The sequence below is a fragment of the Staurois parvus genome, unplaced genomic scaffold, assembly GCF_062004578.1.
Source record: "Staurois parvus isolate SC_StPar_1 unplaced genomic scaffold, SC_StPar_1.0 ptg000667l, whole genome shotgun sequence".
NCBI classification, from domain to species: domain Eukaryota; kingdom Metazoa; phylum Chordata; class Amphibia; order Anura; family Ranidae; genus Staurois; species Staurois parvus.
In genome coordinates, this window is record NW_028318463.1 from 583,438 (window position 1) to 609,954 (window position 26,517).

Here is a 26,517-nt window from a genome sequence, read left to right on the forward strand (position 1 = left end):
CTGTGCAGCAGATCCCCATCTCATTAGTACCCCCACTCAGCAGATCCCCATCTTATTAGTACCCCTGTTCAGTAGATCACCAGCTCATTAGTATCCCTGTCCAGTAGATCCCCAGCTCATTAGTATCCCTGTTCAGCAGATCCCCAGTTCATTACTACCCCTGTGCAGCAGATCCCCATCTCATTAGTACCCCCACTCAGCAGATCCCCATCTTATTAGTACCCCTGTTCAGCAGATCCCCAGCTCATTAGTATCCCTGTTCAGCAGATCCCCAATCTCATTACTACCCCTGTTCAGCAGATCCCCATCTTATTAGTACCCCTGTTCAGCAGATCCCCAGCTCATTAGTATCCCTGTTCAGCAGATCCCCAATCTCATTACTACCCCTGTTCAGCAGATCCCCAGCTCATTAGTATCCCTGTTCAGCAGATCCCCAATCTCATTACTACCCCTGTTCAGCAGATCCCCAATCTCATTACTACCCCTGTTCAGCAGATCCCCAGCTCATTAGTATCCCTGTTCAGCAGATTCCCATCTCATTACTACCCCTGTTCAGCAGATCCCCAGCTCATTAGTATCCCTGTTTAGCAGATCCCCAGCTCATTAGTACTTCTGTTAATCAGATGCCTGGTTCATTATTACCCTCCTTTAGCAGATCCCCAGCTTATTAGTACCCTTGTCCAGCAGCTCCCCTTCTCAGTAATATTCCCAGCTCTGCTGATGCCCCACTCAGTAGTACCCGCACCTTTGCTGATACCCTGCTAATTAGTAACCCCCAGTTCTGCTGATGCCCCACTCAGTAGTACCCCCACCTTTGCTGATACCCTGCTCATTAGTAACCTCCAGTTCTGCTGATGCCCCACTCAGTAGTACCCCCACCTTTGCTGATACGCTGCTCATTAGTAACCCCCAGCTCTGCTGATGCCCCACTCAGTTGTACCCCCACCTTTGCTGATACGCTGCTCATTAGTAACCCCCAGCTCTGCTGATTCCCCGCTCAGTAGTAACCCCCAGCTCTGCTGATTCCTCGCTCAGTAGTAACCCCCAGCTCTGCTGATTCCCCGCTCAGTAGTAACTTCCAGCTCTGCTAATCCCCCACTCAGTAGTAACCCCCAGATCTGCTGATTCTGGTTTGCTCTCTTTGGTCCCCGCTCACCTCTCACTATATTGCTCCCATCCTGCGCACCACATGTAACATCTGCTTGTTTCTGCTGCTCCAGTCCCCCAGCTCTGCTGATCCTCTGCCGTTCAGTCCTTTCTATCAGGTCCCTGCTCACCTTTCCATGTTGCACACCACGTGTTTCGTCTGCTAGTTGCTCCGCTTTGGTCCCCGCTCACCTCCATGCTGCTCCACTCTGCACGCCAGATGTGATGTCTGCACCAGACACTTCTAGAATATATACACGTGAACCGGAAGCGACTTCTTATGACATCTTTTCAGTTCACTTGTTGATTCCCAGTTCATCCTGGGATATCTCATACCTGCAATACCTCCAAAACAAAGCAAAGCTACTGTCAGCTACTAAAAACCTCTAAAAGCTGCAGGTGCTGTTAGATAGTGTTGTCATAAACTTCTATGGAGGCTTTGGAGACGCTTTGAAGCATGAAGAATGCCACATGGGGTATACTTTTTGAAGCAAAGCAAGTGCAATGTGTGAACCAGGGACGGACTGACAACTCATGGGGCCCCTGGGCAATAGGGGATCATGGGGATCATGGGGCCCGTGTCCTTGCCCACACTCAAACCACACCCAAAAAAGCCTATGAAAGGTACCAGGGGTATCTCATGGGGCCCCCTACTGACCCCGGGCCCTCGGGCATTGCCTGAGTGCCTAAATGGTCAGTCCGCCCCAGGTGTGAACAGGACTGTAAGGTGACCATTTCATTTAATGGCCGGGGCTTTGATTGGTATTTAGAGTGCTTTAAAAAGCGTGTCCAATGCCACATTTTGAAGCAAGTATAAACGAGCCCTTACACACCAACCTTTCTCAAGGTGGCAGACAGCCGTGGCCCTGAAATGTCGATGTGTTATGGTTTACTTTGCATATTTATACATTGCTCTTGCAAAATGACCTAATTAAAATCCTGAGGATGTCTGATCGAGTGCCGGCTCTGTCTTTTATTAGGTTTTTATTGCTGCCTATGTCGCAATTAGGCAGATTCACCCTTTTTATTACCCTTGGTAACCATTGTCATTGGGATTGAGTGATGAGGAAATCTTGGAACACCGGATCTGGTGAAAAACCTGGCATATATCTCACTTAGGAGAGATTTTTCTCTCACCTTCTTGCCGTGTCGACAGAACAAAAATTGGAGAGAAATCTATTAAATTGGGCAGAGATGGCAAAAACAACCTTGATGGGGGGTTTTGGCCCTTTCCTATTCTTTCCCACAGAATAAAAAAAAGGTTTTGGATTTAGGTACACTTTAAACCCCGTAATTTTTTTTCTTTTTTTTTGCTGTCTGAGAAGGGGGTTTTCCTCACTTTGGAGAGATTTCTTCTCTCTTCCTGTTTTGCAGGGGCAGACTGACCACTCGGGCACTCGGGAACTGCCCAAGGGCTCGGGGTCTGTAGGGGGCCCTATGAGAAGCCGTTGGTACCTTTCATAGGCTTTTTTGGGTGTGGTTTGAGTGTGGGCTAGGACACAGGGGCCCCATGATCCCATATTGCCCGGGGGCCCCATGGGTTGTCAGTCCGCCCCTGCTACTGTGTCTATGGGTAAGGAAGTGTAATCTCAAATTGAAAGGAAAGCCTCTCTTGTCAATGTCAGTTGCCAATGGAACCATTGGAAGATTCCCCTGGTTGGCTGTTCACGAAGACTGTAACATTTTGTATTGCTCATCGCTCTGTACTGAATGGTCAACAAGACAAATAGAAAGGATCAATCTCATAGACTGCGATGAAAACCTCACAGGAGAGAAAACGGTTCCCTGCTCTATCTAAAACCAAAAGAAAAAAAGGTTTTGGTTGTACTTACTTTAGAACTCCAGAAGAACTCCAGCTTATTTTCTTTTCTATGGTACCCCCATATTAAAAAAAATACCCAGGTTTCTTTTTGGTCCCTCGCACACAAGTCCCTGACTCGTTGATCCAGCCCCAGAGGTCCTCTTCAGCCCTCATGCACACTTGATGTTAGCTGTGTAAAGTCACGTTAAAAACGTGAGTATTTCAGCTTTTTTTAGCGTTTTTACATTAGCGTTTAGTGGCGGAACCGGACCCCGACTGCACTTGGGTACTTCCGTTAGACTCCCGCTTCCCTGTCCGAACACAGATCCACGGACACCACTCTTGAACGAAAACCAGGAAATAAACTGCTTTATTTTAACACAGACACAAGATATATACATTCAAGGGTACAATTCCCCCCTCCCTGCATAAGGACACATAGGGCGGGGAAAACCAAATCTAGCAACAAGAAACACATCAGCAGACACCCCACTAAGCCAATACACAAACACATACATCCCATAATAGTTTGCTCCCAAGCAAGACACACAAGAACAATGGGATACAACTACATGGTATTAACCAATGAACAACCCCCACCCCACCTGTACATGTCTACACAATATCAGGACATTTCACCCTGCACCCCTAACAGGCACAGGGTGACTTACACATAAGAGGGATATGGGGAGCTGAGACAGGGGTCTCCCCACCCCTCCAAAGTGAGCTGGGTTCCACCCAAAGTCACTTCCGTCACAAACATCTAGAAACCCACTAGTTTTGGGGTTTTTTTCCAGCCAAAAAACATTGATTACAGTCTGTGTGTATGGACACATAGGATAACATGGTGGGGGGTTTACGAGCTGTAAAAAAAAATGTCAAAAGCCAAAAACAGCCGCTGCAAAACTGCAAAGCGTGCATGAGGGCTAAGAGTGAAGGTGCATGCACAGCTCGTCTGTGAAACTGCAAGGTAATTCCAGATTTTCTTTACCTTACCCATGCAATCTGGTTCAGGCAAACCTGCTTTTGGGGTGTTGTTGACTTTTAAATGACACCCGCAGTAGATCGTTTGCTATGCGTTGCGGGAAAATGCACAGGAATTGCTGCATTTCCTGCATCACATCATTGTGAACCAGGACTAAAGCAGTATTAAACCCAAAATCAAAAATGTAATTTATTGTGCTGGCTGCATCAGTGTTCTTTTTTTAATGTTCCCCCCTCTATTTTCACCTGGTGATCTGGCCAGTAACACACCTCCGCTATTAGAGCACCCCCACTTTGGATGGAGGCGCACAGGGGGCACAGCAGCATTACCAGTCTGGGGGGAGAGGAGTGTTAGCTTTATTAGCAGATTTAGATACACTAACAAATGGAAGCCAACCTGCAGCTAATACTTTATAAGCAGTTACAGCAAACAGTTTTTGTTTCCTTTTGGGATAAAAGTTAGGGACCTTAGATTGTACACCCCTTGAGGGTTAGGGACCTTAGATTGTACACCCCTTGAGGGTTAGGGACCTTAGATTGTACACCCCTTGAGGGTTAGGGACTGATGTGAATGTACAATATATATGTAAAGTGCTGCGTACATTGACAGCGCTACATACAGTTAAGTCTATATATATTTGGACACAGGCACTGACCAAAACATATTCAAGCTATAGTTCTATAATGGATATGGGCTGAAAGTGCACACTCTCAGGTGTAATTTGAGGGTATGTACATCCAAATTGGAGGAAGGGTTTAGGAATTACAGCTCTTAAGAGTAGCCATCCCCCCTTTTTCAAGGGACCAAAAGTAATTGGACAATTGAGTCAAAAGCTGTGGCCGGGTGTGGGCTACTCCTTCGTTATTTCTTCATCAATTAAGCAGGTAAAATGTCTGGAGTTGATTCTAAGGCTGGCCATACATTATACAATTTTCTTGAGAATTTTGCTTTAGATTTACCAAAAACCATATAATATGAGGTCAAACCTAAACAACACTTTCAGTTGTATCCAGTTAGGTGGGGCCCTTGCGCTAAGAAGATAAATCTAAAGGAAATTGAACAGAAAATTGTACAATGTCTGGCCAGCCTAAGTGTGGTATTTGCATTTGGAATCTATTGCTGTGAACCTACATCATGCGTTCAAAGGAGCGGTCCATGCAAGTGAAACAGGCCATTGTAAGGCTTCAAAAACTAAACAAATTCATCAGAGAAATAGCAGCAACATTAGGAGTGACCAAATCAACAGTTTGGTACATTCTGAGGAAAGAAAAATGCACTGGTGAGCTCAGCAACATAAAAAGGCATGGACGTCCATGGAAGACAACAGTGGTGGACAGACCCGGACTGACCATAGGACACACCGGGCATTAGAAGAGCGGCCTGTTGATGACCGGCCACACAGCAGGAGGTAAGCGGTGAACGCGGCCTGGGCAAAGCTAACACAGACCTCGGCTGCTGCTCACCTTCCGCTGTGTGACTATGCCCAAAGCAGGGCTGACAGGAGGAGCATCAGCTGAAGAGCAAGAAGTCCCGCCAACATGCTGACACCTCCTCGGTTGGCCGCTGTACACAGCCGCACTGAAGGGACAACGGTGGCCTCTCCTTCACTGACTGGCACACTGTGACAGGTCTGTAGTGGCGCTGGATGGGCTGTCTCTTTGCTGGACGAGCTGTCTCTGCTGGTTGAACTGTCTCTTTGCTGGTTGAACTGTCTCTTTGCTGGTTGAGCTGTCTCTTTGCTGGACGGGCTGTCTCTTTGCTGGATGGGCTGTCTCTTTGCTGGACGGGCTGCCTCTTTGCTGGATGGGCTGTCTCTTTGCTGTTGAGCTGTTTCTTTGCTGCTGAGCTGTTTCTTTGCTGTTGAGCTGTTTCTTTGCTGGATGGGCTGTCTCTGTGCTGGACAGGCTGTCTCTGTGTTGGATGGGGCTGTCTCTTTGCTGTATGGGGCTGTCTCTTTGCTGGATGGGGATGTCTCTTTGCTGGACTGGGCTGTCTCTTTGCTCAGTTGGGTCCAGCAAAGAGACATCCCAATCCAGCAAACACATCACAGTCCAAGAAGGGACATCCCCATCCAGCAAAGAGACATTCCTGTCCAGCAAAGAGACATCCCATCTCTTTGTAGATTGGGATGTCTCTTTGCTGGATGGGGATGTCTCTTTGCTGGATGGGGATGTCTCTTTGCTGGATTGGGCCATCTCTTTGAATATATAGGGAGCACTGTGATTAGATTTCTAGGGGCACTATCATATAAATGGGACTGCGCTGTAAAGTGGCACTGTAATCAATACAGTGCCCCTTTACAGTGCAGTCCCCTTTATATTAGAGTGCGTAGGATCGACTCTGTAAATATTGCGTCACCAACTGCTCTGCAAATGCCCTTGCACCCTCCCTGTTCAGTCTAAAATGCCCAGGCCTATTTTTTGTCCTAGTCTGGGCCTAGTGGTGGATGATCACAGGGTCCTCTCTATGGTAAAAACAAACCCATTCACAACATCCAGACAAGTGAAGGACACTCTCCAGGAGGTGGGCGTATCATTGTCAAAGTCTACAATCAAGAGAAGACTTCACGGGAGCAAATACAGAGGGTTCACCACAGGGTGCAAACCATTCATAAGCCTGAAGAATAGAAAATCCAGATTAGACTTTGCCAAAAAACATCTAAAAAAGCCAGACCAGTTCTGGAAAAGCATTCTTTGGACGGATGAAACTAAGATTAACCTGTGCCAGAATGATGGGAAGAAAAAAGTGTGGAGAAGGCTTGGAACAGCTCATGATCCAAAGCACACAACGTCATCTGTAAAACATGGTGGAGGCAGTGTGATGGCATGGGCATGCATGGCTTCCAGTGGCACTGGGTCATTGGTGTTTATTGATGATGTCACAGAAGACAGAAGCAGCCGGATGAATTCTGCAGTGTTTACAGATATACTGTCAGCCCAGATTCAGCCAAATGCAGCAAAGTTGATTGGACAATGATCAGATAGACAATGATCCAAAACACATCGCAAAAGCAACCCAGGAGCTTTTGAAGGAAAAGAAGTGGAATATTCTGCAATGGCCGAGTCAATCACCTGATCTCAACCCAATTGAGCATTTCACTTGCTGAAGGCAAAACTAAAGGCAGAAAGATCCACAAACAAAGAACAACTGAAGACAGCTGCAGTTAGAGCCTGGCAAAGCAGCAGAAAGGAGGAAACCCAGTCTTTGGTCATGTCCATGGGTTCCAGACTTCAGGCAAAGCATCAGAAAGGAGGAAACCCAGTCTTTGGTCATGTCCATGGGTTCCAGACTTCAGGCAAAGCATCAGAAAGGAGGAAACCCAGTCTTTGGTCATGTCCATGGGTTTCAGACTTCAGGCAAAGCATCAGAAAGGAGGAAACCCAGTCTTTGGTCATGTCCATGGGTTCCAGACTTCAGGCAAAGCATCAGGAAGGAGGAGACCCAGTCTTTGGTCATGTCCATGGGTTCCAGACTTCAGGCAGTCATTGCCAGTAAAGGATTCTCCACAAAATATTACAAATGAACATTTTATTTATGATTATATTCATTTGTCCAATTACATTTGAGCCCCTGAAGATGGAGGGACTGTGTATAAAAATGGTTGCAGTTCCTAAAATTTGTACTTAGTATTTATGTTCAACCCCTTGAATTAAAGCTGAAAGTCTGCACTTCAAATTCATTTGGATTGTTTCATTTTAATTTATTCTGGTGACATACAGAGCCAAAAGTATGATAATTGTGCCTGTGTCTAAATATACATGGACCTAACTGTAAGTACCTGTAATAATAAAGGTTCCACATACATAAATAAAAGCTGCTCATTGTAAGCACCCGTCAGTGGTAAATAGTTTGTCTTATCCCTGTAAAGCAATACATTTGCAGGAGAGCTTGTCTGATGAATAAAATAACTGGCTGGATCACCAGGTCAAAATAGAAGAAAGAAAGCCTAAAAAAGAAAACTAATGCAGCCACTACATCTATGAATTGGTAAGCTGCAATGTTTGCTATGGCTTTTGGGTTTAATACCGCTTTAAATAGGATGAAGTGGGGGAGTTTGGGAACCCAAATACCAGTAACCTTAAAAATAAGATTCAGCACTTTATTGCAAAATTGTCTGATTTTGGGGCATTCTCACCATATGTGGCGGACTCAATATTTTCACCTCATCCACACTCATCCCGTGTTATTCTTTTTGTCTTTCATAGTCAAGTTGGCTACGCAAGCATCTGGGTGGTTGTTCCCGACACCATCACCACATTTAACGCCAAGACCTTCTGCATGGGGAACAGCGGTTTTGGCCTCTCACCACAAGTATCCCTGACCGTCTTCAAGCCGTTCTTCGTGGACCTCACCTTACCCTATTCCATCATCCGGGGGGAGATGGTCACACTGAAAGCCTTGGTCTTCAATTATGTTAAACAGTGTTTAAAGGTAATGATACGAAAATTAAAGCTGAGCTTCAACCTTCTTCAGTCTTGCTTATTCCGATTCCAGAGAACACTAGGAGCTTCTCACAATGTATATTAGAAAACACAGCCTGTTTTATTTCTTGGCTGGATGTTGTCCTGGATTCAGGTACTCCCTTGCCCAGCGGATCCAGCCTTGTCCTGGATTCAGGTACTCCCTTGCCCAGCGGATCCAGCCCTGTCCTGGATTCAGATACTCCCCTGCCCATCGGATCCAGCCTTGTCCTGGATTCAGATACTCCCCTGCCCATCGGATCCAGCCTTGTCCTGGATTCAGGTACTCCCTTGCCCAGCGGATCCAGCCTTGTCCTGGATTCAGGTACTCCCTTGCCCAGCGGATCCAGCCCTGTCCTGGATTCAGATACTCCCCTGCCCATCGGATCCAGCCTTGTCCTGGATTCAGATACTCCCCTGCCCATCGGATCCAGCCTTGTCCTGGATTCAGATACTCCCCTGCCCAGTGGATCCAGCCTTGTCCTGGATTCAGATATGCCCCTGCCCAGCAGATCCAGCCTTGTCCTGGATTAAGGTGCCTCCCTGCCCAGCAGATCCAGCCTTGTCCTTGATTCAGATACTGCCCTGCCCAGCAGATCCAGTGTTGTCCTGGATTCAGATACTCCCCTGTTCAGCAGATCCAGCATTGCCCTGGATTCAGATACTCCCATGTTCAGTGGATCCAGCGTTGTCCTGGATTCAGATACTTCCTTACCCAGTGGATCCAGCCTTGTCCTGGATTCAGATACTCCTCTGCCCAGTAGATCCAGCGTAATCCTGGATTCAGATACTCCTCTGCCCAGCGGATCCAGCATTGTCCTGCATTCAGATACTTCCCTACCCAGTGAAACCAGTGTTGTCCTGCTGCAAACCACTTTTCAGGTGCAGCACCTTGGGTCTCTTGCCACCATCTTAGTCCTCCCCAATCATTGGATGCTGGCTGCCTTATCCGGATTTGGGCAGCCAGCCTCCGAGGACCACTAGTTAGACCATCCACTTCTGTTATTCCCATCTCATGCAGCCTCCTGGGATATGTGATGAGGAATCCCAGGAGGCTGAGGCAGCAGGGGTGGGAATAGCTGTGAGTAGGCAGGGGGAGGCCTAAATTAAATAAATAAAGAGCCAAGAGAAAAATGGCAATTCATACTGGGAAGGGAAGAAGCCACGTAAAGAGCCTTAAAGCAGAACTTTACTAATCTTCAGTCCAGCGGTGCAGTTTCCAAGAGCTCCCTGCCCGCAGCTGTAATTTTTGCCTGGATCGGCTTCCTGGTACCGATCTTCGTCCTTTTCGATTGTACCAACTAAGATGACATCACTCCCACACTTGCATGGAAGTTCATACATTTTGGCATGGCGCAGCTCAGTGTACAGGGCATACAATAAGTAATGGAATTGTAATGCAGGAGAGACAGAGTGGGGGTTATTTACTAAAACTGGAGAGTGAAAAATCTGGTGCAGCTGTACATAGAAGCAGGGGCGGACTAACAACTCATGGGGCCCCCGGGCAATAGGGGATCATGGGGCCCCTGTGTCCTTGCCCAAACTCAAAAAAAGCCTATGAAAAAGGTACCAGGGGCATCTCATGGGGCCCCCTACTGACCCCGGGCCCTCGGACAGTGCCCGAGTTTCCAAATGGTCAGTCCGCCCCAGCATAGAAGCCAATCAGCTTCCAGGTTTTATTTTCAAAGCTAAAGTGAACAAGCTGAAAGTAAAAACCGATTAGCTACCATGTACAGCTACAGAGCTGTGGATAAAGGGGTACCACCAGTCCTGTACGGGACCCAGGCCAGAAAGGGGGCCCAGGCAGCTGGGTAAATTGGATGTGAGCAGGGAGGGTGATTGGCATGGCAGGTGGGGAGGGAAGTTACTGGAACCGATCCCTACATCCCATGCCCCCACCCCCACAGTGCTGCCGGCTTCCCTCCTCTCCTTTCCACTGGCAGCTGCTAGAACACAATGGTATTCTTCCAGATGGAGAATGGGAGAAAGTCACATTTACCAAACCCTTCCTCTCCTGATCACTCGCTGTGTTCATTCATAACTGAAGCATAGTAAACTGTGTTTTATTGGGGGGGCCTGTCAGGTTGGCTGTATGGGGCCCCGTGGTTTCTAACAGCAGCCTTGTACAGCTGCACCAGATTCTGAGTGCACCGGTTTTAGTAAATCTCTTCCAGTATTTCTCTTCGGCATTAAAATTCTGCCTATTTGCCTTTTTTATTTTTTTTTAAGTGGATCTTTGGCCTCCAAAACGTTATCCGTCCACTGCACACCTCCATCGGTCCTCTACACGATTAATGAGCTTTTTTTATTCCATTATTTACTTTTAAGAAAATCTCTGGCCTGCCCCTCTTTGCACATCATTCGCCTAGGTCAGGGGTAGGCAACCTGCGGCTCTCTAGCTGTTGTGGAACTACATTTCCCATGAGGCATTGCAAAGATTACAAAACTGACCTGCGGCTCTCAGGTTGCCTACCCCTGGCCTAGGTGAATGATGTGCACTGTCCTCCCTTTGCCTTCTGGGATATGCATGTCACATATCCCAGAAGACATAGCTTGTGATTGAGGAAAGGAAGAGATCCCCGGTGAACCTGGTGCAGCTGACAGCCTATTGATGACATCACAGAAAAACATGGTGACGTGGGACCGAGCGCTGCCAGAAGGGAAGAAGATCTCAACTGGCCAATGCAGGATCCGCTGAGAGGGTGAGTATCTGAAATATGCTTCATTCACCACTAAGCAGCGTTTTTGTTTTTTTTAAAATATGGTGGGAGGGTGAAAATCTACCTAAAATGATCTGAAGGGTGAAGGTTCGCTTTAAGGTGTTACTAAACCCACAGCAGTACAATCAGTCTGTATATGAAATAAAGCATTCTTGTTATACTCAGAGGTCAGGGGTTCTGCATCCTCCTAGAGCTGAATGAAAACTCCTATTAGCTTTAACTTAAATGTGCTTTGCTGGACACTGATAGAAGTCCCAAGACTGCTATATACTGCTGATGAGAAAAGGTTTTTAGCAGTTTATATTTACTAAAATAATTGCATTAGTATGTTGTGTGTATTGTGGGAGACCGGATATAGTGAATGCAGGGTCCTGGGAGACCAGATATAGTGAATGCAGGGTCCTGGGAGACCAGATATAGTGAATGCAGGGTCCTGGGAGACCAGATATAGTGAATGCAGGGTCCGGGGAGACCAGATATAGTGAATGCAGGGTCTGGGGAGAGCGGATATAGTGAATGCAGGGTCCGAGGAGAACATATATAGTGAATGCAGGGTCCAGGGAGATCAGCCATAGTGAATGCCGGGTCCAGGGAGACCAGCCATAGTGAATGCCGGGTCCAGGGAGACCAGATATAGTGAATGCCGGGTCCAGGGAGACCAGATATAGTGAATGCCGGGTCGAGCAGATATAGTGAATGCCGGGTCGAGCAGATATAGTGAATGCAGGGTCCGGGAAGACCGGATATAGTGAATGCGGGGTCCGGGGAGAGCGGATATAGTGAATGCAGGGTCCGGGGAGAGCGGATATAGTGAATGCGGGGTCCGGGGAGCGCGGATATAGTGAATGCGCGGTCCGGGGAGAGCAGATATAGTGAATGCAGGGTCTGGGGAGACTGGATATAGTGAATGCAGGGTCCGGGGAGACCAGATATAGTGAATGCAGGGTCCGGGGAGAGCGGATATGGTGAATGCAGGGCCTGGGGAGACTAGATATAGTGAATACAGGGTCCGGGGAGAACATATATAGTGAATGCAGGGTCCAGGGAGATCAGACTTAGTGAATGTCGGGTCCGGGGAGACCAGATATAGTGAATGCCGGGTCCGGGGAGACCAGATATAGTGAATGCCGGGTTGAGCAGATATAGTGAATGCCGGGTCCAGGGAGACCGGATATAGTGAATGCAGGGTCCGGGAAGACTGGATATAGTGAATGCAGGGTCCGGGGAGACCGGATATAGGGAATGCAGGGTCTGGGGAAACCGAATATAATGAATGCAGGGTCCGGGGAGACCGGATATAGTGAATGCAGGGTCCGGGGAAACCGGATATAGAGAATGCAGGGTCTGGGGAGACCGGATATAGAGAATGCAGGGTCCGGGGAGACTGGATATAGTGAATGCAGGGTCCGGGGAGACTGGATATAGGGAATGCAGGGTCCGGGGAGAGCGGATATAGTGAATGCAGGGTCCGGGGAGACTGGATATAGGGAATGCAGGGTCCGGGGAGAGCGGATATAGTGAATGCAGGGTCCGGGGAGAGCAGATATAGTGAATGCAGGGTCCGGGGAGAGCGGATATAGTGGCAGGGGCCTGGGTTTAGTAACACTTTCAAGTGGAGTTCCAGCCATTTTAGTTTTTATTAAATGTCAGCAGTTCCAAACACTGTATCTGCTGACTTTTAATAAACACACACTTACCTGTCCTGAGGTCCAGCGATGTGCTCACCTGCACCGTCTCTTCTCCTCTTCTTTCCTCCACGGCACCGGCATCTCTACTGTGGGCACCAGGCTGTGATAGCTTGCGCGAGTCACGCTGCACTTCCTAATTGGTGAAAAGTGAAAGTTCCCAGGAGACTGCGGGAGGGAGGAGGGGGCCGAACTTCCAGCTCACTTTGCCGCGGCGAACTGAGCTGGAAGTGGGAGTGGGTACCTGTCAAAACCAGGCACCCCCCCCCTCCCCCTCAAAAGGCACCAAATATGGCAGTGGAGGGGGGAGGAGGCAAATAAGCTGAGCTTTTCAGTGGAACTCCACTTTAATTTCCAAGCTCTCCCCTACAGTACTTCTTTTTGGCCAGTAGATGTCCTCAGCGTCCTAGGTTGAATGACACTCAGCCTGGAGGACTCAGGAAATACTGTGAGTGTTGGGCGACTGCGGGAAGACCGAAAAGGACCCAGATCATCACATGGCCGGTCAGTAGACTTTAAAAGAAGGTAAATTTAAAAAAAAATGCATAGACCATTGGGAGGGACCTCAGTGTTGGCGGGGGGGGGGGGGGCTTTGGAAAGGACAACATGGAGTCAAGATTTGGGTTTTAACAGTCTAATTCTGATTTTGTCTCCCAGGTCAAGGTAACGCTGGTCACTTATTCGAATTTCACCATCCAAGCCTGCACAGGCTGTGTGTATACCAAATGCATGTGCGCGGATGAATCCAACACCTTCCACTGGAATATCACTGCTCAAGTAATAGGTAATGATCAATAAGCCGGACTAATCAGCCTGAAGGTATACATTCCTGACAAAAGCAAAGCCCCCAACAGAGGAAAAACTAATAGGGCTTTTCAAGGCACCATACCATATAAAAGTATAGAAATGCACAACATGGAACACTAGATAAAATGGAACGTGTTTTATTATATTGTTCTACAAAAACCACACAAGTGCTAAGAAAGACAACATCCAAAATAGGCGCATACATAATAAATCAACAAAAACAAAATATATATCTATAAATGGCAACAGCGGGGAAAGGCTCTGGCCCAGGTTGCAAAAACATCACAGGCAAGAGTCCAGAAACCTCACCAATAACACTAGAGAAACAGATTGTCATTGAACAAGTAAAATACAAAAATGTTTTTCCATAAGATTGAATACGGAACTGTAAAAAATCAATCGAGAAATCCAATGGCAACAGCGGGCAAAAGACTCCGGCCTGGGATGCAAGAGCGTCAAGGGCATGAGTCCTGGAGCCTCACCGATACCACTAGGGAGACTGATCGTCATTCAGCAGGTGAAATACCAAAACGTTTTTCCATAGGATTGAATTAGAAAACTGGATCAATACTCAAGAGATCCGACACGTTTCGTGGGATAGGACCCACTTCTTCAGGGAATTTAGGAAAAACAAAACTGTGCCTACAATGGAATCAAAAATTACAAAACCAATTAACCACTTGAGCTCCTGAGGATTTACCCCCCTTAATGACCACGCCTCTTTTTGCTACTCGGCGCTGCAGTAATTCAACTGATAATTGCGCAGTCATGCAATGCTGCACCCAAACGAAATTTACGGCCTTTTTTTCACACAAACAGAGCTTTCTTTCGGTGGTATTTGATCACCTGTGCGCTTTTTATTTTTCACGCTATAAACAAAAAAAGGCCAAAACTTTTGAAGAAAAACAATATTTTTTACTTTCAGCTATAAAAAAATATATAGTAAACTCAAAGTTGGTTATAAATTTAGACCAAAATGTATTCTGCTCCATGTTTTTGGTAAAAAAATCCCAATAAGTGTATATTGATTGCTTTGTGTGGAAGTTATAGCGTCTACAAACTATGGTATAGATACTGCAATTTACACCATTTTTCTGCTATACAGCACTGCGCTAGTTTAACGGACAATTGCGCGGTCATGCAATACGGTACATAAGTGAAATTTACATCATTTTTTTCCCCACAAATTGAGCTTTCTTTCAGTGGTATTTGATCGCCTGTGCGGTTTTTATTTTTTGCGCTTTAAAAATAGAGGCTGACAATTTTGAGGAAAAAAAACAATATTTTGGACTTTTTGCTATAAAACATGTCCAGTAAAAAAAAAATTAAAAAATCTAATTTAGTCATAAATTTCTACCAAAATGCATTCTGCTCCATGTCTTTGCTACAAAAAACCCAATACGTGTAAATTAATTGGTTTACGTGAAAGTTATAGCGTTTACAAATGGCGGGAAAGATACTGGGATTTTTAGGTTTTTTTTATACTAATAATGGTGGCGATCAGGGACTTATGGCAGGACTGCGGGACTGCGGCGGACATTCTGACATTGGGGGGTACTGACTTGGGGTCACTGACATCCCCAGTGACACCAATACAGTGATCAGTGCAAAAAAAAAAAAAACACTGACACTGTACTAATGGCACTGGGGAGGAAGGGGTTAAGTTTATTATTCAGGGAAAGGGTTAACTGTGTGAGGGGAGTGTTTTACTAGGGGGCGGGGGTGTGTACTGCAGGGAACACCGATCGGGAGAGAGAAACTCTTCTGTCCCGATCAGCTTGTCCTGGAGCTGTCAGGGAACTGACAGAAAGCACAGCTACTGCAGCTGCGCTCTCTGTCAGCGATTGCTGCTGATCGCCGGGACATAGTGGGTAACGACCAGCAGTGACCCGGCGACTGACATCCGCGGCTGTGATCGGCGGGACAGGTAGGGAGGCGGCGCGCCTCACGCGTGCCCCCTACCTGTTTACAAAACATATGTTTTAAAACGTGCTTTTGCCCAGCCGTGCCGCCCTGCCGCTGTATTTCTACAGTGATGGGCGGCATGTGGTTAACAATGAAAATACAGATGAAAAATAATAATAAACTCAATGAAAATGTACAGTAAAGGCAGAAATTACCAAACGATGATGGTGCTCTGTTCCATAGTAACACCTGATGTAGATGAAGATCAAAATTGGTAGAGAATGCTTAATTCAGCGGACACCTGGCAAGTCACAGGATACAGCAACACTTTTTCTGACATGTATTTTTGAAGATATTTAAAATATAACAAACCCTTTTTTTCCAGGCCACCTGCTAGCACTGTGGGAACCCGACACATTTTTACAGCTCTTACAGCAAAGAACCCTACAGCAAAGAAACTTGACAGTTAAAAAAAATATAGTTAATAGTTATACATGCAGGTTAAAACAGAAAATCAAACATTTTAAGGAAACTTCTATTATACATTGTAAACTACAAACTTATAAACTGCTTGGCCTGTGTGTTGTCTGTTTGTCCAGGTTTTTTGCCGATCACCGTGAAAGCTGAAGCCATCAGAAGCCCTGAACCCTGCAGGGGCCATCCAGTATATGTGCCCCCTAATGGAAATGTGGACACAGTGCAGAAACAACTGCTTGTCAAGGCAAGTCTCTACTTTGTGTGTATGTTGAGGACCCTTTTACATACGATACTCCCTCTTTTCAGATTTCGTTGACATTTTTTTTTTAACCTATTTGACCTTTTCCAATATACATTCTTTGTTTATAAAGTTTGGAGGCTCTCATTTATGACAAAGGACCAGTTGACTGTCCTTCCAAATATAGGAGGGGGGGGGGGGGCGGAGTGGCTGGTAGGAATAGAAAATGCCCCAGCATCAGTGAGAATATAAAAATGACATATTTTCCCTAATCAGTAGAAGGAGGAATAGTGCCCCATCATTGGTATCAGTAGAAGGAGGAATAGTTCCCCATCATTGGTATCAGTGGGAGGAATAGTGCCCCATCATTGGTGTCAGTGGGAGGAATAGTGTCCCATCATTGGTATTAGTGGGAGGAATAGTGCCCCATCATTGGTATCAGTGGGAGGAATAGTGCCCCATCATTGGTGTCAGTGGGAGGAATAGTGTCCCATCATTGGTATCAGTGGGAGGAATAGTGCCCCATCATTGGTGTCAATGGGAGGAATAGTGCCCCATCATTGGTATCAGTGGGAGGAATAGTGCCCCATCATTGGTGTCAGTGGGGGGTATAGTGCCCCATCATTGGTGTCAGTGGGAGGAATAGTGCCTCATCATTGGTATCAGTGGGAGGAATAGTGTCCCATCATTGGTATCAGTGGGAGGAATAGTGTCCCATCATTGGTGTCAGTGGGAGGAATAGTGCCCCATCATTGGTGTCAGTGGGAGGAATAGTGCCCCATCATTGGTATTAGTGGGAGGAATAGTGCCGCATCATTGGTATTAGTGGGGGGAATAGTGCCCCATCATTGGTTGGTATTAGTGGGGGGAATAGTGCCGCATCATTGGTATTAGTGGGGGGAATAGTGCCCCATCATTGGTGTCAGTGGGAGGAATAGTGTCCCATCATTGGTGTCAGTGGGAGGAATAGTGCCCCATCATTGGTATTAGTGGGGGGAATAGTGCCCCATCATTGGTGTCAATGGGAGGAATAGTGTCCCATCATTGGTGTCAGTGGGAGGAATAGTGTCCCATCATTGGTATTAGTGGGAGGAATAGTGTCCCATCATTGGTATTAGTGGGGGGAATAGTGCCCCATCATTGGTATTAGTGGGGGGAATAGTGCCCCATCATTGGTGTCAATGGGAGGAATAGTGTCCCATCATTGGTGTCAGTGGGAGGAATAGTGCCCCATCATTGGTGTCAGTGGGAGGAATAGTGCCCCATCATTGGTATTAGTGGGGGGAATAGTGCCCCTTCATTGGTATTAGTGGAGGGAATAGTGTCCCATCATTGGTATTAGTGGGAGGAATAGTGTCCCATCATTGGTGTCAGTGGGAGGAATAGTGCCTCATCGTTGGTATTAGTGGAAGGAATAGTGCCTCATCATTGGTGTCAGTGGGAGGAATAGTGCCCTATCATTGGTGTCAGTGGGAGGAATAGTGCCCTATCATTGGTGTCAGTGGAATAGTGCCGCATCATTGGTGTCAGTGGGAGGAATAGTGCCCCATCATTGGTGTCAGTGGGAGGATTAGTGCACCATCATTGGTATCAGTGGGAGGAGTAGTGCACCATCATTGGTATCAGTGGGAGGAATAGTGCCCCATCATTGGTGTCAGTGGGAGGAATAGTGTCCCATCATTGGTGTCAGTGGGAGGAGTAGTGCCCCATCATTGGTGTCAGTGGGAGGAATAGCGCCCCATCATTGGTGTCAGCGGGAGGAATAGCGCCCCATCATTGGTGTCAGTGGGAGGAATAGTGTCCCATCATTGGTGTCAGTGGGAGGAATAGTACCCATCATTGGTGTCAGTGGGAGGAATAGTGCCCCATCATTGGTGTCAGTGGGAGGAGTAGTGCCCCATCATTGGTACTAGTGGGAGGAATAATGCCCCATCATTGGTATCAGTGGGAGGAATAGTGCCCCATCATTGGTGTCAGTGGGAGGAATAGTGCCCCATCATTGGTATCAGTGGGAGGAATAGTGCCCCATCATTGGTGTCAGTGGGAGGAATAGAGCCCCATCATTGGTATCAGTGGGAGGAGTAGTGCCCCATCATTGGTATCAGTGGGAGGAATAATGTCCCATCATTGGTGTCAGTGGGAGGAATAGAGCCCCATCATTGGTATCAGTGGGAGGAGTAGTGCCCCATCATTGGTATCAGTGGGAGGAATAGTGCCCCATCATTGGTGTCAGTGGGAGGAGTAGTGCCCCATCATTGGTATCAGTGGGAGGAGTAGTGTCCCATCATTGGTATCAGTGGGAGGAATAGTGCCCCATCATCGGTATCAGTGAGAGGAATAGTGTCCCATCATTGGTATCAGTGGGAGGAATAGTGCCCCATCATTGGTATCAGTGGGAGGAATAGTGCCCCATTATTGGTATCAGTGGGAGGAATAGTGTCCCATCATTGGTGTCAGTGGGAGGAATAGTGTCCCATCATTGGTATCAGTGGGAGGAATAGTGTCCCATCATTGGGGTCAGTGGGAGGAATAGTGCCCCATTATTGGTATCAGTGGGAGGAATAGTGCCCCATCATTGGTATCAGTGGGAGGAATAGTGCCCCATCATTGGTATCAGTTGGAGGAATAGTGCCCCATCATTGGTATCAGTGGGAGGAATAGTGCCCCATCATTGGTGTCAGTGGGAGGAATAGTGCCCCATCATTGGTATCAGTGGGAGGAATAGCACCCCATCATTGGTATCAGTTGGAGGAATAGTGCCCCATCATTGGTATCAGTGGGAGGAATAGTGCCCCATCATTGGTATCAGTGGGAGGAATAGTGCCCCATCATTGGTATCAGTGGGAGGAATAGCACCCCATCATTGGTATCAGTTGGAGGAATAGTGCCCCATCATTGGTATCAGTGGGAGGAATAGTGCCCCATCATTGGTATCAGTTGGAGGAATAGTGCCCCATCATTGGTATCAGTGGGAGGAATAGTGCCCCATCATTGGTGTCAGTGGGAGGAATAGTGCCCCATCATTGGTATCAGTGGGAGGAATAGTGCCCCATCATTGGTGTCAGTGGGAGGAATAGTGCCCCATCATTGGTATCAGTGGGAGGAATAGTGCCCCATCATTGGTATCAGTGGGAGGAATAGTGCCCCATCATTGGTGTCAGTGGGAGGAATAGTGCCCCATCATTGGTGTCAGTGGGAGGAATAGTGCCCCATCATTGGTATCAGTGGGAGGAATAGTGTCCCATCATTGGTGTCAGTGGGAGGAATAGTGCCCCATCATTGGTGTCAGTTGGAGGAATAGTGCTCCATCATTGGTATCAGTGGGAGGAATAGTGCCCCATCATTGGTGTCAGTGGGAGGAATAGTGCCCCATCATTGGTGTCAGTGGGAGGAATAGTGCCCCATCATTGGTGTCAGTGGGAGGAATAGTGCCCCATCATTGGTGTCAGTGGGAGGAATAGTGCCCCATCATTGGTGTCAGTGGGAGGAATAGTGCCCCATCATTGGTGTCAGTGGGAGGAATAGTGCCCCATCATTGGTGTCAGTGGGAGGAATAGTGCCCCATCATTGGTATCAGTGGGAGGAATAGTGCCCCATCATTGGTATCAGTGGGAGGAATAGTGCCCCATCATTGGTATCAGTGGGAGGAATAGTGCCCCATCATTGGTGTCAGTGGGAGGAATAGTGCCCCATCATTGGTGTCAGTGGGAGGAATAGTGCCCCATCACTGGTATTAGTGGGAGGAATAGTGCCCCATCATTGGTATCAGTGGGAGGAATAGTGCCCCATCATTGGTATCAGAGGGAGGAATAGTGCCCCATCATTGGTATCAGAGGGAGGAATAGTGTTTTGCTAAAAACACAAAAAAACGCTAATGCAAAAACACTAACAAAAGCTGAAAAACTCACGTTTTTAACATAACTTTACACAGCTAACGCTGCCAGTGTTATCAAAACAATCCGTGTGCATGAGGACTAAAACATATATTTCAAATGAAACGTAGCTGTATCCAGACTCAGACACAGCAGGTAAACGTGCGCTGTGTTGTCACATGTGAATAGCGTCAGCGGCGGTCAGCTTGTCATTAGTATCTATAGGCCGAATGGCAGCTGATAATCACATGACCGCATGTAAAGATCCGCCACTGGAATCCACAGAACGCAGATAGCCGGCCTTGTGAAGGAGCCCTAAGGGATGTATGTAGTAAAATGTTTGCAGAGCTATTCGTCCAGCAAAACTGTTGGTGCAAGTAGAGGAAAATCATATGTTCTCCTTCTATTTCCTCTACAGGTCAAATGTTATTTATTCAAAAAAATGAGGTGGGTTTGGGAAAATACCGATTTATGGCCATTAGATGGGGCTGAGCATCATAGGAAATAACTGTCATCCTCAGTTCCATCTAGTGGTTATTTTCCTGAACCACGATAGATGACATTCGATCTGTAGAGGAAATAGCAGGAGAATGTTTGATTCTGCTCTATTCACACCAGCATTTTTTTCTGGATGCAAACCTTTTGTGGCACTTTGGTTGTGTCAGGGATGCACAGACCCCATGTATCACATACGTTTACCAGCACCGTTCACTACAGTCATGTATACAGGTACAGAACATCTGGGTTGCAGTTGTTTTGTTGTCCTCTTCCTTGGCAATCCTTGTTGTGAGACTTCGGGGCACCAGTGTTTTAGCAAGACTTTCTGAGGTGACCCCATATTATGTGCCCATAAAACTGTATGGAAACTGCGATCACCCCGCCTGTGTACCTTAATCTTGCATCTCTCTTACACCTATCTTCTACAAATTTCTTTGCAGGCTGAAGGCATCACAAAGGAAATTCCCCAGAACATGTTCCTCTGTTTGAAAGGTAAAAAAAACTAAAAACAAGGTTATGGGTATCGGTCAAATTAGCAGTTTCATGGAAAAAGTATATCAGTAGAATCGTCAGAGCTGTAAAGAGCAGGACGAGAGGAGGCAGGACGAGAGGAGGCAGGACGAGAGGAGGCAGGAGGGAGAGGAGGCAGGACGAGAGGAGGCAGGACGAGAGGAGGCACTCTTCTGACTTGTACAGCTGAGTGTATAATCTGAACTTCATGCGCCTCTGCAACCAGGGGCGTACCTACAGGGGTCGCAACTGCAACCTGGCCCCATGCAGCAGGGGGCCCGTGCGGCCCCCACTGTACACCTGAATAGGAGGAGTGGCGGGGGCTGCTGCATATAGAAGAAATGATCTCTCAATTTTCCTATCCCCCTCCCACGACCCCTACAAACCCCTGGAGTCTGACATCATGTAAGAAGTTCCTGCATCTCTTGGGTTCACAGATGACAGCCTCATCCTTATATGATATATTTATAAACAATATAGGATCAGAGTTTATAAATCTCATTTCAGTCTTTGCAGATGACACCAAGCTGTGCCGGGGAATAACGTCCTTACAGGATGTCTCCAACTTAATTGACTGTAATTGGGCAACTATGTGGCAAATGAGGTTTAATGTTGATAAATGTAAGGTTCTGCACTTGGGGGCTAAGAATATGCATCATACATACTAGGGGGGGAACAACTGGGGGAATAAAGGGGGAGAAGGATCTGGGGGTTCTGGTATATCACAAGCTTAATAATGGCATGCAATGCCAAGCTGCGGGTTCTAAAGCGAGCAAAATCCTCTCTTGTATTAGGAGAGGTATAGACTCCATAGAGAGAGAGATATCACCCCCCTCCCCCGGTACAAATCATTAGTAAGACCTCATCTGGAATATGCAGTTCAGTTTTGGGCTCCAATTCACAAAAATAACATTGGGGAACTGGAGAAAGTACAGAGAAGGGCAACTAAACTGATAAGAGGCATGGAGGAGCTCAGCTATGAGGAAAGATTAGAGGAACTGAATGTATTCTCTCTGGAGAAGAGGAGATTAAGGGGGGATATGATCTCCATGTATAATACATAAGGGGGGATATGATCACCATGTATAATACATAAGGGGGGATATGATCACCATGTATAATACATAAGGGGGGATATGATCACCATGTATAATACATAAGGGGGGGATATGATCTCCATGTATAATACATAAGGGGGATATGATCTCCATGTATAATACATAAGGGGGGATATGATCTCTATGTATAATACATAAGGGGGGATATGATCACCATGTATAATACATAAGGGGGGATATGATCTCCATGTATAATACATAAGGGGGGATATGATCTCCATGTATAATACATAAGGGGGATATGATCACCATGTATAATACATAAGGGGGGATATGATCTCCATGTATAATACATAAGGGGGATATGATCACCATGTATAATACATAAGGGGGATATGATCTCCATGTATAATACATAAGGGGGATATGATCTCCATGTATAATACATAAGGGGGATATGATCACCATGTATAAAACATAAGGGGGGATATGATCACCATGTATAATACATAAGGGGGGATATGATCTCCATGTATAATACATAAGGGGGGATATGATCTCCATGTATAATACATAAGGGGGGATATGATCTCCATGTATAATACATAAGGGGGGATATGATCTCCATGTATAATACATAAGGGGGGATATGATCTCCATGTATAATACATAAGGGGGGATATGATCTCCATGTATAATACATAAGGGGGGGATATGATCTCCATGTATAATACATAAGGGGGATATGATCTCCATGTATAATACATAAGGGGGGGATATGATCTCCATGTATAATACATAAGGGGGGATATGATCTCCATGTATAATACATAAGGGGGGATATGATCTCCATGTATAATACATAAGGGGGGGGATATGATCTCCATGTATAAATACATCAGTGGTTCATATAGTGAACTCGGTGTAGTTATTCACCCTGAGGTCACCACAGAGGACAAGGGGGCGCTCTTTACGTCTGGAGGAAAAGATATGTAATCTCCAAACACGGAAAGGTTTCTTCACAGTGAGAGCTGTGAAAATGTGGAATAGACTCCCTCAAGAGTTGGTTCTGGCCAGCTCAGTGGATTGCTGTAGGAAAGTCCTGGATTATTTCTTTGATACAAAGAATATAACTGGATATAACATTTATAGGTAAAGTTGATCCAGGGAATATCTGATTGCCTCTCGGGGGATCAGTGAGTTATTGTTTTCCCAGCAGGAGCAAATTGGATCGTGCTTTGCTGGGTTTTTTGCCTTCCTCTGGATCAACTGTGGGTGTAGGATTATAACTTCTTTTTTTTAATGGTTGAACTGGATGGACTCTTGTCTTTTTTCAGCCAGACTAACTATGTAACTACAGTATATAACTTTCACATAAACCAATTAATTACTGAATTAATTAATAAACGTATTGGGATTTTTTTTAGCAAAGACATGGAGCAGAATACATTTTGGCCTAAATTTATGACGAAATAAATTTTTAAAATTTTTTTACTAGATATGTTTTATAGCAAAAAGTAAAAAATATTGTTTTGTTCTTTTTTAAACCGTCAGTCATTTTTTTTGTCTATAGAGCTAAAAATAAAAACCGCAGACCAATCAAAAACCACCGAAAGAAAGCTCTAAAAAAAGGACATAAATTTCATTTGGGTTCAGCGTCGCATGACCGCGCAATTGTCAGTTAAAGTAAAGCAGCGCCGTATCGCAAAAAATGGCCTAGTCAGGACAGGGTGGTAAATCCTCTGGAGGGCAAACCGGCTTCTGATTTAAGAGCTTTGAAAGTAACTTTTGTAATTACATTAGCAGCTTAAAGCTTCGATGAGATTTTGGTGACCGCTTTCATATCTATTTTTAAGTAAGATCGATTATTATTGTATTGTGAAGGGATGCCAGACGTTTGAGCCATCAAAACAACGCCACTTATATCATTTGTGAGCACAGAACTGACTTCAGCACGACTGACATCCAATATATATATATAATTATTTGTTTCTTTATTTCTAGATTCCAATAAAATTATAGAGAGAAATTTCTCGCTGGAGCTGCCAAGAAACTTTGTGAAGGGTTCTGAGAGCGCATACATTTCCGTCATTGGTGGGTCTATCAAAGAAAACTGTCATTCCTGACCTCCTTCTGAAAATGCTGGGTGCCAGGCTACCTTTGGGCTTCAATACCTCTGGAACCACAGACCCGGTGACGTCACTCAAGAGTTGGGATGAGCTGAACTGACCTGGGTTTGGTTCAAGCGGGGTTAGGTGACCTTCAAAGAAGTTCAGATACTGTATTATGGCCACTAGATGCTGATGATGAGGAAATAAACATGTTGGACACATTATGGGGAACGGAAACATTACGGGGAATATTCATGAAGAACAATGTGAATGCTGTGACTTTTTTTTTTTTAATAAATAGACCCCTTAAAGCGGAGCTCCACCCAAAAGGGGAAGTTCTGCTTTAAGCCTTTGTCAATCACTCCCCATTAAGGATTGGCACCTTTAGGGAGTGTGTACCTCCATTTGACATGTACCCACTCCCACTGCGATTGCCTAGGCCAGGGGTAGGCAACCTGCGGCTCTCTAGCTGTTGTGGAACTACATTTCCCATGAGGCATTGCAAAGATTACAAAACTGACAGTTACAGCTATGACTTGCAGAGGTATGATGGAGCTTGTAGTCCTGCAACAGCTGGAGAGCCGCAGGTTGCCTATCCCTGGCCTAGGCAATCAGAAGCAGAAGTTGTCCTCCCCCCTTCTCCCTCCCCATAGGCTTCTGGGACACGTGACAGGTCCCAGAAGACTACGGGGCCATTCACAAAGTGCAGCGTTTCTCGCACATGCGCAGTGGGCACTGGCTGTGAAGTCGCAAGCTGTCACAGCCGGGTGCCAACACTGAAGATGCCGGCGTCAGGGAAGGAAGATGGCAGGTGAAACCAGCCATGGTGAGGACACCTCTGGACCGAGGGACAGGTAAGTGGCTGTGTTTTAAAAGTCAGCAGCTACAGTTTTTGTAGCTGCTGACTTTTACTTTTTTCTTTTTAGGTGGAACTCCGCTTTAACTACATGGAGCTAAATGGAGAGAAATACTGATGTGCACAATGCAGTGTTCTGCAGACCAATCAGGTCACAGTTTACAGAAGTCAGATCAGTTGAGATCATCTCTATTTGGTCCTATTGGGTTGCTAAACTTTACGTATTATTATTACGCTTTTGTAGCACTTTATTGTATATGCCTGCCAAAGAACAATGAAGATAAAAGTGTCCATTATGCACATTTTTCCCAGGTGACATTCTGGGCACAGCGCTGCAGAACCTCAATAGTCTGATCGTAATGCCGTACGGCTGTGGAGAGCAGAACATGCTGACGATGGCGCCGATCGTATATGTGCTGGAATATCTTTCAGCCACAGAGCAGCTGAGTTCTTCACTGAAGGAAAAGGCCCTGACCTACCTACAGAGCGGTAAGATAGGAAAATGACAAGGGAGGGCTCCGGGAGGAAAACAGGTTTAACCGCCATATGCAGTGCAGGCCGACTGTGCCAATTGGTTAAAAAAAAAATGTCTTTATAGCAGGGGCGGACTGACAACTCATGGGGCCCCTGGGCAATAGGGGATCATGGGGCCCCTGTGTCCTTGCCCAAACTCAAAAAAGCCTATGAAAAAGGTACCAGGGGCATCTGATGGGGCCCCCTACTGACCCCGGGCCCTCGGGCAGTGCCAGTGTTTCCAAATGGTCAGTCCGCCAGTGCTTTATAGATAAACAGAATATAATTAGCTGTTATTATTTATAAGTTAGAACACTGCCGAATGGGGATCCAGGGAATATCTGTTTTACCTTGTGGCAGGGGTCTCCAAATTCTTCAGTATGAGGGACACATTTTATATTTTACAAACATTCGCAGACCATCAGAGTGCCCCTTTAAATCAGAATCCCCATTTACATCAAAATCCCCTTGAACAGGGGACTGGGAGTTTGGAAACCACACATACAATGTCCAAAGAGCACTCCAGACCAATGACCTGAGAGTCCAAAAACTTTTATTATTGGTGTTTGTTTAGCAGGACAATAAAACTCAGCCAAACCACCTTCAGGGGCATAGAGGTATCCAGCTTATTCACGATTTTGCTCAAAAGCACGCTCAGGAAGACATTTGTTCAGTAGGACAATACAAAACCGCCTACATGTTTCAGGAGCTCAGAAAATCCCTCTTCTTCAGGGCTCAGATATTACAAGAATGCTTGCTGCTGCTCGGGATTTTATCAATTTATTTCATTTTTTCAAAGAAATTAATTGTGGTGAGTTTACCATTTTGAGTCTTTCCAGGCTTCTGAGCCCTAAAACACATTGACTGTATTGTAT

The 26,517-nt window shown here is 46.1% G+C and overlaps 1 protein-coding gene across 1 annotated transcript in view; it reads left to right on the forward strand.

The window, feature by feature from the left end:
• Positions 1 to 26,517, forward strand: part of LOC149447902 (alpha-2-macroglobulin-like protein 1) — a 104,110-nt gene that overhangs the window by 38,265 nt on the left and 39,328 nt on the right. The window contains exons 8-13 of the mRNA XM_089651891.1: positions 8,138 to 8,363; positions 13,455 to 13,581; positions 16,109 to 16,230; positions 21,035 to 21,086; positions 24,167 to 24,256; positions 25,442 to 25,618. Of these exons, the coding sequence (XP_089508017.1) occupies positions 8,138 to 8,363; positions 13,455 to 13,581; positions 16,109 to 16,230; positions 21,035 to 21,086; positions 24,167 to 24,256; positions 25,442 to 25,618 (794 nt within the window). The remainder of the gene's footprint in view (positions 1 to 8,137; positions 8,364 to 13,454; positions 13,582 to 16,108; positions 16,231 to 21,034; positions 21,087 to 24,166; positions 24,257 to 25,441; positions 25,619 to 26,517) is intronic.